The sequence below is a fragment of the Mizuhopecten yessoensis genome, unplaced genomic scaffold, assembly GCF_002113885.1.
Source record: "Mizuhopecten yessoensis strain PY_sf001 unplaced genomic scaffold, ASM211388v2 scaffold10997, whole genome shotgun sequence".
Lineage (NCBI taxonomy): Eukaryota > Metazoa > Mollusca > Bivalvia > Pectinida > Pectinidae > Mizuhopecten > Mizuhopecten yessoensis.
The window spans coordinates 553075-564533 of NW_018408827.1; the positions used below are offsets into that span (position 1 = coordinate 553075).

Sequence of the window (11459 nt, forward strand, 5' to 3'; positions counted from 1 at the left end):
GGGGGGGGGGTCAGCCCCACCATTTGTACAATTTTGAATCCCCACCACCTAGGGATGCTTCCAGTCAAATTTAGTTTAATTCCAACCTGTGGTTAAGAAGAAGAAATCGTTTAAAGAAATTGTTGACGTACGTACGACGGACGCCACGGTATGGCATAAGCTCACCTTGGTCCTTCGGACCAGGTGAGCTAAAAAAAGGAGAAAATCTCTGGACAAAAAAATCAAATACTGAAATGAACATAGGGCAATAACATTTGGAAAAATTATCGAATCAAAATTCTTTTAAGGGAGACACAACTTCAGATCATGATTATAATGTATACCAAGTTTCCAAGAGATCGGTCAACAAATGTAGGAGGAGATTTAACAGACAAACAAAATTTTACGCCGGAGGGACGGACAACCCCATACCAAAATACTAACGTCAAACTTGACGGCCATATAAAAACAGGAATAACAACTATTTTCAAAATCCAAGATGACTGCCTGTCGGCTATTTTGCTTATTTGATCAGTCTCACAAGTAAAATGTACAACTACAGACCAAGATCATATCAAATTAGAGAAAAGTCCATCCAGTTTACTCAATATATTCAATATGGCCATCTTGGTTTCCCAATCTATATCAAAATTAGTAGTAGTACAGGGAAAGTGCTGTCGGCCATCTTTGTTTTTTTCCGATAACTAGGGACCATGGGTAACCTTCATCTGAAGTTTGAGAAATATTCCTCAGGCACTTTCTAAGACATAGTGCTAACAAGAATTGTTTAAGGACGGACCACGGGTGATTTTGAATAGCCCAACATCTGATGATGGTTGGCTTAAAAGTCAAGCATGCAAAGTAGACCATGGGAATTATGAACATTAAATTATCATATTCCCTCAAGTAACCGCATCAAAAATTATTTGAAGGTGGACTGTCTGAATGAAGGATTTACATAAGCCAGGTCAGATGAAAAGTGCTTTAAGCAGCCCACGTGATAATGACATTTTTTAAGAAAATAAGGCTTTATTTAATAGTTCACACAAGCTAGTTCTTTGCCTTATGTAATTTGAAATTGAACAAGCAAATGGATGCAGATTCTTTTCCAAAAACAAAGACAACAAATGTGAATTTGGAAATGGTATGTTTTATTAACAAAATTGTATTTTGTTCATCGACATATGAAATGAACATGACTGATAGAAAAAAACACCCCATTAAATACCATTCCTTTGAAACCTCTACCCCTTAAGATCATGCCCCTCTTCCAGATAGATGATGCTGTACAGTTTTAATGGAGACAGGCTCTTTATGATGGTCAACTGTTTAATAACTACAAAATGTTATAATTTGAAATAATTTATTTTCCCATTGCTATTCTCATTAATATTCAATTATGCTGTATTAAACTAAACAATGTCCAATTTTCTGAAAAGAAATGCACAATGAGGACAACATTGTCCAATTATGACATACATACATTGGTACAATGTAATTAACATATTTCTGGTTTAGCACCTTCTAATTGAATGCTGGGTGTATGTACAGTAGAATTCTCACAAAAGAACATATTTTCTTGTTTTATAGATCTAAAGAATTAAATGTGCAATAGAGACAATGTACTGTTATGTGTGTATGTGATGTACAGCTTAAAAAGTAGTTGCGTGTCAAAGAGCTCTATATCTGTGCATATTGATTTTGATTACCTCTGTAAGTGACTTCAATTTTGAGTTTCCTTTTGTGGATTTAAGACACGCCTCAAATTTAACTGTCACGAACATGTCAACCTCAGAGCAACAATAACATCACATACATATACATTTCCATGAACACATTCACAGAACAACGCCTGCAACGAAAAATCTTTCTGCTATATCGGACGAGTCTACAGTACCATTACTTGTGAATATGACTGAATAATCCACATCAGGCATGTATTTCCCTATTGTACCCTTAAAGTAGATTAAGAGACTTTCTTCCCTGTTGTCTAATCTACATGTATACACAAAATGCTGAATAATTCCATGCTGAAAATGCAAAGAAATAAGTTGCTACACACAGTCGGAGGCTATTGTGTCTAATTCAGTGATCTCTGCTGTACAACATACAGGGGTCTTTTCTCTTTTTGAAGAATGACTGTTTTGTTTTCTTTTGAATGTAACATTCTTCAGAATAAAGCCTGGCAGACCTATTTCTGCAAGCCCAGAAAGTCTTTGCCAATCCTGTCAAGACTAGTTCCTTCGATATTTCAAGACGTTTGGAATGCAATAAATGTAATTGGCCTAGTGTTTTCGCCACAATATAATCTAAATTTACTTTTTTCAACTTCACATAAACAGTAAGAACTCAAATTAAATATCAAATTCTGCTTGCAGGGACTGTTAAAATTACTTTTTTAAGTATGAAGCCTATTTCTTTTTCTGGAATACAAAATATTTTAGGACTAACCTATAAACATCTCTTGATTTCACAAATGTTCAGTAGATTTTTATTTTATCCAAAATATTCTTACTGTAGAGATTTACTTTATATATCTTATTTTTAAACTTGAAATATATATGTTTGTCATGGGACTGAAAATGATCAGCTCCAAATAATGAACACAGAAATACTTACTATCTACAGACCCCCCCTCCCCCTATCTCCTCCAAAAGCATGAAGTTTTAATGTATACTAATCCTTATAAATATTGATACAAGTGAATCCGACAGACAAAGTAACTTTAATGTTTAGTACAAATCCTCATTGTATCAACTTGTGTAATGTCACATCAACATTAACATTTTTTCTGTACACAAAAACATCTTACTGAATAATGTGCTTACATTACAACCATTTGGCAGGAGACATTTTTACGCATGTAATACAGACGGTAGCATTTACAATAACCAATACAGTTACAAAGGTAAAATTTCAGTGCGTCTTCATTCTATTGAATGTCCATAAATAAGAATCAATATCTCAGTTATGTTTCCGGGATTCACAATGCCGTGTCCTTGAATTTTGCTGCCTGTTCTCGAATGCGTTTGTCGTATTCAGCTCTGTTTTGACTGAAAAAAATAACAAAGAAGAAAACCTTAGAAGGTCAGTTAATTTTATATTCCTATTCTTTCTGTTTACAAAATTTCATAATAGAGGTAAATTAGAGCAATCATTATTTATTATCTACCAACAACATATATACAAGTATTTAATATTGATTTTTCAAAGACATATTTTTTTCCGTATACAATTATGGACAACACTACACATTTCCGTTTTTGTACAAGAGAATTTTACAATGTTTTAGCTAGTTTTTTCAATAACTTAGGTTCAGTGGTTTAATTTTTCTAATTTGATTTCAATGAAGATGTAATAAATAAATGTATATTAATATGTGGAAAGAACTGGCCTGTTCTGAAATAAACTTTATCTCCAAAAATATTTTTTAGATTCTTTGACCTGTGTTATAGCTCCAACATTTCTTTGTGGAGTTTCCTCGTATACCTCATGTATCAACAGAACAGGTTTGATTGTAACTTGAGATTAAGTGCACCCCTATGAAGAGTAAATGTTACCAGTAAACTGTGTATGCTTCCGCTTGAGCAGGGTCCTTGATGTTTGGTTCAGTTAAAAGTTCTTGAATGCCAAGTAGAATCTGTAATGTAACCATAAAAACAAAATTACCATTTGTAAACTGTTAAGATGTCAAATTTTAAAAAGTTTATAGGGCATGATCAAACTGACATTTTTTTTTTATAAACTATGCATAAACTTGAACGTTTTTACAGTTACAGGGGAACGGGTAACCATGATAATGCAATTCATCATCTTGATCACGCAACTAAGGAACTTTCTTTACAATTTAATTCTAAGACCTCTGAGCATATAGAAAATTATTGATGGTTAAGATAATTTGACCGATAACTGCCTCCTCCCTTATATCCAACTATATCCAAAAGGGGAAAACTAACCAAACAATTCACAAATTTTGTTGTCAGTCAAAATTGGTTCAGCATTTTGTGAGAAAAAGTGAAAAACAGCAAATTGTTTAGAGACAAACAATGAATGTCAATGGACAAAAGGGGATCATAAGTCTAATGTGACCAAAAATGACAATTTTTCTTCTTCCTGTATGAAAAAAGCAAAAATTGTTACAGCAATCTGTAATTTCTACTCTATGGAAATTTGTCCATTAACCAAGGACGTATGCTTTCAAAATATATTTGTTCAAATTACAAACTCTGCACAGTTACAGTTTACAGATTTCTGTAACAGTGACGTGATCATGTCATAGTGTCACCTGTCTTATTGTGACAGCAGGTCTCCAGTCTTTCTCCTCGTCAAGTAATGATAAACACACTGTTCCTGATGGGTAAACATTGGGGTGGAATAATGGTGGTTCAAATTTACCTGCAATCAAAACAGAAATACAGGATTATTATAACATATTCCTATTTTAATGTATAGAGCTACATAAACCAATGTTTCACTTGAAAAAACAACAACATTATTCCCACAGAGTTATGGTCATTATATTGCTTGCTCTGGAGATGGGTAGCTATTATCGTGATCAGAAGGACTGAAGCAGAATGATTAGAGTCAAAACTGATACCAGCACCAATCTATTATTTATTCATGAAGAGGAAACAACACAAAGTTGCAAACCTAGGGAAGTGTTCTTTGGAGAATACCAACTAATTTATTCAATTTCAAATCAATAATACTAACAAGTGAAATTAAGAGTCTTCTCAGACCCCAGGGAAATCTTCAGTAATTTGTACCAAGGTTTTGAAATTCATCTAGATCTAATGATACAACTGTTGAGCAGAGATGCATTCACCCTAATTTTGGATCAAATAAGCAAATACTTTCAAAGGTACCAAATTCTTCTTTGGTTTATCAAATATTTCTGTGTTACGGTATCAAGCACTTTCTTGAACCCTGCTTTTCAAAAGGCTAGGGCCATCAATGTAGGACTGAAAAAATCAGAAAAGAACACTGGATAATGAAAGGGAAGTAATTCATCAATTAATCCATGGCCCCTTTCACGCAACCGGTTCAAACAGTTTGTTTTTAAATGCAACATTTTCAGGTATAGCTCCTGGCAGACCTGCAAATGTTTATGCAGGCCTTGGAAGGCTTTGTCAAGGCTCGTCTGAAAACAGCATCTGATTACTAGGTCCAACCTTATTTCATAAACGAACAACTCTGGTACAACCTGTTCAACCGTTTGGATTGTGATAAACGAATGCGACCCATGTGAAACCCAGATATGTCCCTCATGGGAAGGGAAGCAACTCATTTATTAAATATCTGAGACTTACACTTAGGTGGAGAACTTGGATAATCCTCTTTGAATAACAGTCTCAGCTTAAACTGACCAGCTTCCCACGCTGTCTAAAATATAAAAGAAAAGTTTAGTTTAATTCAAATTTATGATTCCATATAGTTGTTCCTATCTTTTTATCAAAATAAACATGTTTACATTCTTTCAATTTTGTAACCAAAATACATATGCATTTTTCTCTCATTTTAATGATTTTATTTGAAATATGAAAGACAATTTACACTATATCAGACGAGGACAAGTAGCATTTGTTTCCAACATATACAGCTTTATGGTGCAATACATAATTGTAAAATTAATAAGACCCTAACAGCTTGAATTTGAGCTGCCATATACAAAACCTTCCAGAGGTTTAAAATTCTATATTCAGATTACTAGACCACTGGCCATGGTTGCTTTTTGAAAAGTTTCACAAACCCAATCATAGCATCTACTAGCCCTGGACATAGGGCTAGTGGACCTGTACACCCCTGGGGGTGTCATCCCCTCCTGTAATATGATTTTTCCATTACTTAAGCAAACAAGTAATTGCATTGAAAGGTTTTGAATTATGTGACCAGTAGCCCTTGTAAGCCCAACTGGAGGGTTTAGCCCCTTATATGGTATTAACTTTGATTCTCATCATCTATGGACAAATTTATGAAAAGTTGGTAAAAATCCACCAGAATGTTTTAAAGGAGATATCATTTAAAATGTTTTGCACTCTTATGGCCTCAGTGGACAGCCCCATTGTTGGCCGCTTCGTGTGTATAGATATAGATTCTGGTAGAAGGTGCAGCCCCCCACATACAGCCCCTGTTTAATTACAGGGCTCCCTGTTTTTGAATATGGACAAAAATCTCCAACACTTACTGATGGAGACTACCAATTTTATCATAATTTAAAAATTTCTGAGGGTAAGATGAAAATGCTGGTCAAGAGTAATGCAGGAAGACGGAAGAAGGGCTATCATAAAAAAACATAAGGGACTGGTGATCTAAACATTCATTACCGTTCTTTTCCCTGGAATCGCACATTCCCAATTCAGGAGATTGAGTGTTCCGTCAGGATTCTTCGTGGGTCTGGCCACAAAGCCCTGTTAAATGCAATAAAATAGAATTAATTAATGGAAACAACTTTTAATATATTTATATTAGCTCACTCAGATACCTCCTTTACCTAAAGCTGTTAATTGTGAACTTTAATCTTGAACAATGATCCCAAAAATCAAAATTGAATTTGTTGAGGGATTTATGAGGCATCCTGTTAGTTGTATTTTTATTTACAAGCTTTCAAAACTAAATCTGTTGAGGGGTTCATGCTACATTTTATATAGAATCTTTTTACTTCAAAAGTTGGTCAAGCATGACCATTGACCTTTAAACATGGCCAATAACCATCAAAGTCTCATTTGGTGTAGAAATGTTTTTAATTGTGCGATCATATGCTTAACGTGAAAGGAAAATGACTAAATATCATTGTTAATATGACCTTATATATCTGCCCAAACAAATAATAATCCCAGGACACAAGCACCATTTAAATGGTAGTCGGAAGATCCTCCAAGATGTCCAAGATAAAAATAATGGAAATGGATGTATGGGCATCTTCATTCCCATTCATATAACATGAAAAGCTTGATAATATTAAACTATTCATGTTAAAAATAAGCAAGAGGCTCAATGGGCCTGAATTGCTCACATGGTATCAATCTCACACTTGTAATCTTAAAAGTGGATTAAAATACAACTACAGGCAGAATATCAGTGTTTGATTCATAAGAACATATTAAAAGATTTAATCATATGACGCCCATGTTCTTGAATGTCGAACAAGGACAATAGGTTGAACAGAGATTATAGTCTTCCAACAGCATGCTTCTAGCAAAATATCATTACCCTGGACCTTTTGGTTATACAAAACAACTCATTTAAAGATTAAATATCATCAACCTTGGCCTTTTGCTTATTATGAAGAAGTCATTCAAAGGTTTTAAACATATTTGACCCCTGTGGCCTTGAATATAAATCAAGGTCCTTTATTTGAACAAACTTGGTAGCCCTTCATCCCAGCATGGTTCTGGCCAAATATCATCACCCTAGACCTGAGAAGAAGTAAAAAGTTGACGCTGGACGGACGCCGCACAATGCCATAAGCTCACTATGCTCTTCGGGCCAGGTGAGCTAATAAAAAGTAATCTAATTTTGCTTTCAACCGACGAATGAGGCAGTAGCATCTGAAGCAGGAAACCATTCTGATCAATTATGGAATATCATACATATTGTGTAAATGTTTCAGCATCTAGATTTTATGTTTCTTTACCAGTTCACCCATGGAATAAAGATTGAAACTACATGGTTCAACAAGATTAGAATATCGATCTTTGAATGTGTATGAATATTGCCTCTGGAATTTTTATTCAAAACAGTTTTATTTCTTTGCATTGAAGATGGCATTTTCCTGTAAAAACTTACAAATGGATGATCTTTTCGCCAAGCTTTCCTTTCTTCAGATAATCGAGCTAGAGCAATTCCGGACATTGTGCAGCATCTGAAAAATAATTGTGAAAATCATGGTGAGAAGATTTTGTACAATACAATAACTCCTCCTAACAGAAAAGAGAATAATAGTGTACATGCATGTGCTTCCACATGTGCTATCATCAGGGATCAAACCCTCAATCTCCAGGTTCCTAGTCGGAAGCTCTACCACTGAGCTAAAGGGAAATTACCTCTAACTTGAAGCTAGAAGGCAACTGTAATCCTATGTACAATTAAAATCTGCCACACTTGAATAACACCTAATTATAAGTGTACATTCTGTATGATTTACTGGACTGGTGAAGGTGACAAAGCTAATATTGCACGAGTTATTCAAACACATCACATGCACATAAACCTTCACTAATATACAATACAAGTGTGTGCATTTATCTTGATTTGAAATATTGAGGCTGCCATTTTGTATTTTTTTTGTTTTTTTGTATTTCTGTCTTTGATGACAAGAAATATCAATTTAAATACAGAAACATGGTTTCAGCAGCCCCCCAGCACACACACAAGATTTGAACACTTTCTATGGCATAGCACTGGACTTTCCAGCCAAACTGCACCAACAGATATTCAGTGTGTGCTATGACTTAACCATTATGATCTCATAAATTAATCTAAAATTGCTTTCTTGATGGCAAATGTGACAGATAGTTAGGGTGTCTGACAATCTGCTCCAAAGCCGTAACATGGCACCACAATTTTGGTTCACATCACCCAAAAAAATCTGAACACTTCATAAATAGCACCCAAAAAATCCAGTCCATCCCAAAAGCTATATCATCAATATCAATGGATTTTGTGAGTGGCTTGTTACCTTTTGTGAGATATGTGTCAATCTGTCTTTAAATTTATGAGCCAGTTACCTGTTTAACATTGTTTAGATGTTTACTGTTATATTCAATAAGTTGATTTGAATTAAATGTGCTGCATGTTTAACTTTTCACTTTAAAATGATACATATTAACTGGCATAATCAGCATATTCTATGCTTAAAAGAAGGCAATTATTATGATAATATTCTTTTTATATAATGCAATAATTTTGACTTATTGAATCAAATAATGGACATTTAAATGTTATAACCATATGCCGATGACTATATAATTTCTAGGAAGCTAAAATTGATTATCATATGACTGTATATATCAACTGATGATCATGGTTGAGTCATCATATACAGATGCCATATAGCTGTTGATATTAGATAAACAACAAAGCCATATATATGTGATTCTACAAGATGTGGGTAAAGTGTTTATTACAGAAAATATATTTGAGGTTTGTGTACAATTGTGATGACTTATACTGTAGCTATTAGTGACTTATACTGTAGCTATTAGAATAACCAACAAAGTTAGAACAATGTGTCATAGATTGACGGTTAGAGTATAGATGAGAGAATATGCTCCATGTTATAGACCAACAGTATCCAACAGTTAGAGTATAGATGAGAGAATATACTCCATATGGATGTTGTAAATTGACAATGACTAAGTGAGTATATCCATGTGCATTAGATCAACAGTGTCTATATCATACGCATTTAATTAAAACAAATTGACATAAGAAATAAGTAAAAGAAATGTTAATATCTATATACATTTATGTCTTTTAAGTCATTCTGTATATTCTTTGTGACACGTGCACTGTTATTTAACTGACAGACATGGCATTGATTGTGTCATTACTTTTTTTATTTTTATTTTTTTATCATGAAACCTGGACACCAAATATTTTTTATTAAAATTACTTAATTACAGTCCAACAACCATGTGGGAACGGATCCTGCATTCTTGAATTTGTTCTTAAAATATGTTTGCTTAATTATAGCATTAATTTAATCGTTCAGAATAATTTGTTCACTCTCCATATCCTTACAAGTTCCACTTTTGTCACTAAATAATTGTCTGAAAGCACGCAAATGACTGCACGTTCCAATATCAACTATTTGGTAATAACCCAACTTTCTGAGAGAGAGAGAAGAGACAGTACATGATTAACATGAAATGTAATTTATACCTGCCGCAATTTTTACAAATATTACTCTTTTGATAATATATCCAATTTCAAGTGTCTGGTTGAGGCAGAGACTCGTAAATTACAATATATATACATCTCTGGTTTAGGATACTTGTGACTTGGTCTGAACTTATTACCTCTCAAGTCTGCTACGGAAACACGTGTACATTTTGCCACAACACTGTTTTTTTTGCTGTTATCATATATTCAATTTACACGAGTGAAATATATGTATCATTCATAACGGGAAAACCATAAACTTTTTTTTTCACATCACGGGACGCAAATATTGCTACATAAGAAAAGCGCAGGAATTTGTAGTGTAATTTTTGATGCCAGGTTCTAATGACATCACGCTTGACAGATCGCTTTTTTGAATGGGTTTCTCACTACAATTCTGCCGTTTGCTGCAATTAAATGGTAAGATTTCCAAACAGAAATGTTTATTTATGTAAATACCATGATGCATGTTTCAAAGGTGGAACTACAACCACTTTTTCTTCTGACGATCTAGCAGTGTCTAGAAAGTACCATTTTGACTGGACAATATTGAAGGCGATTTCTTCTCGTTTGAAGGAACAATATTTCGTATATTTACACTGCATTGAATATATGTTTTAATCAAATGGAGAATTAATCATATTTCACTAGTTAAATGTTATGAGCACGGATATTGTAGGGTTAACTATCACATTTTTGTAGATAGTATGCAGCCTCAATTCCCCAGAAAGCTAAATTCACGGATGGGGAAGCACCGGAATTGCACCGCTTGGTGATTTAAAAAACCGGAAGCAACAGTTCTTAATATGAAAGAGTTACCACAAGTTTTAATATATTGTTTGATTTGTGATTTTTTATGATAAAGATTGTGGGGTGTAAAAGAAATTTTGGGTGAATTGGTTGTCACACTTGGGGTGAAATCATTTGTATGAACTGTGAACAAAACATTGGGCGTGACGGTTTTGGGTCGAATCGTCTGTAATTAAGATAAACGTGAAATTTTCCTTGTTCTATTTATAGCTTTTCTACACCACAACTTATGGATGTTATGCAGTTTGTTATTTTACAAAAATTCAGCAGACATTTTTTATATGAATTGTGACGTATAATTGGCCAAATGTTAAAATGAAATTGATGTTTTTAATTCACTAAGCCTATATTTCCAATCATTGTACTGTAATTGCAACTCAAACAGTTACTCAAATGAAGTTATAACAGATTATTATTCCCGTATGATGGGTTGTGCCAAACCTTATTAATGTTGGATGCTGTGATTTTCTTAGCGTTCGCATCAAGGCAACATTAATTCCTTATCAATAAAGGTTAAATATAGTCAAGTATTCATTTACTAAACGATTACGATTATTGTGTTTGAACCAGAAGATAAATTACCAACATGTATGATCCTTTCTATATAGAGTTTCCCTCCAGTCCTCGTTTTATTCTTTGATTGCGTAAATCACGTGACTACCTTGAATTTTGTAAAATGTTTTGCAGAAGTGAAGTATGTAAAACCTCAAAACGACCAAGATCGCCTAGGACTCTCAGACGTGACCAATCGGGAACCGTCGGCACTTTCCGTAAACGAGAAAATACTC

General features: G+C 34.0%; 1 protein-coding gene across 2 annotated transcripts; it reads right to left on the reverse strand.

Annotated features, from left to right (window-relative positions):
• Positions 1–1111: 1111 nt before the first annotated feature.
• Positions 1112–11365, reverse strand: LOC110464494 (SUMO-conjugating enzyme UBC9-B). Of its 2 annotated transcripts, none has more exons than XM_021519742.1 (7): positions 11258–11365; positions 7765–7840; positions 6303–6386; positions 5289–5361; positions 4265–4374; positions 3540–3619; positions 1112–3032 (listed from the first exon to the last, which is right to left on the reverse strand). In XM_021519742.1, exons 2-7 carry the CDS (start codon positions 7828–7830, stop codon positions 2963–2965), a joined length of 483 nt encoding a protein of 160 aa, XP_021375417.1. In that variant the 5' UTR covers positions 7831–7840; positions 11258–11365; the 3' UTR covers positions 1112–2962. The 2 variants fall into 2 exon arrangements, with proteins under 2 accessions (XP_021375417.1, XP_021375418.1); XM_021519743.1 differs by having other exon boundaries at positions 11254–11359.
• Between the last annotated feature and the right edge of the window lie 94 nt (positions 11366–11459).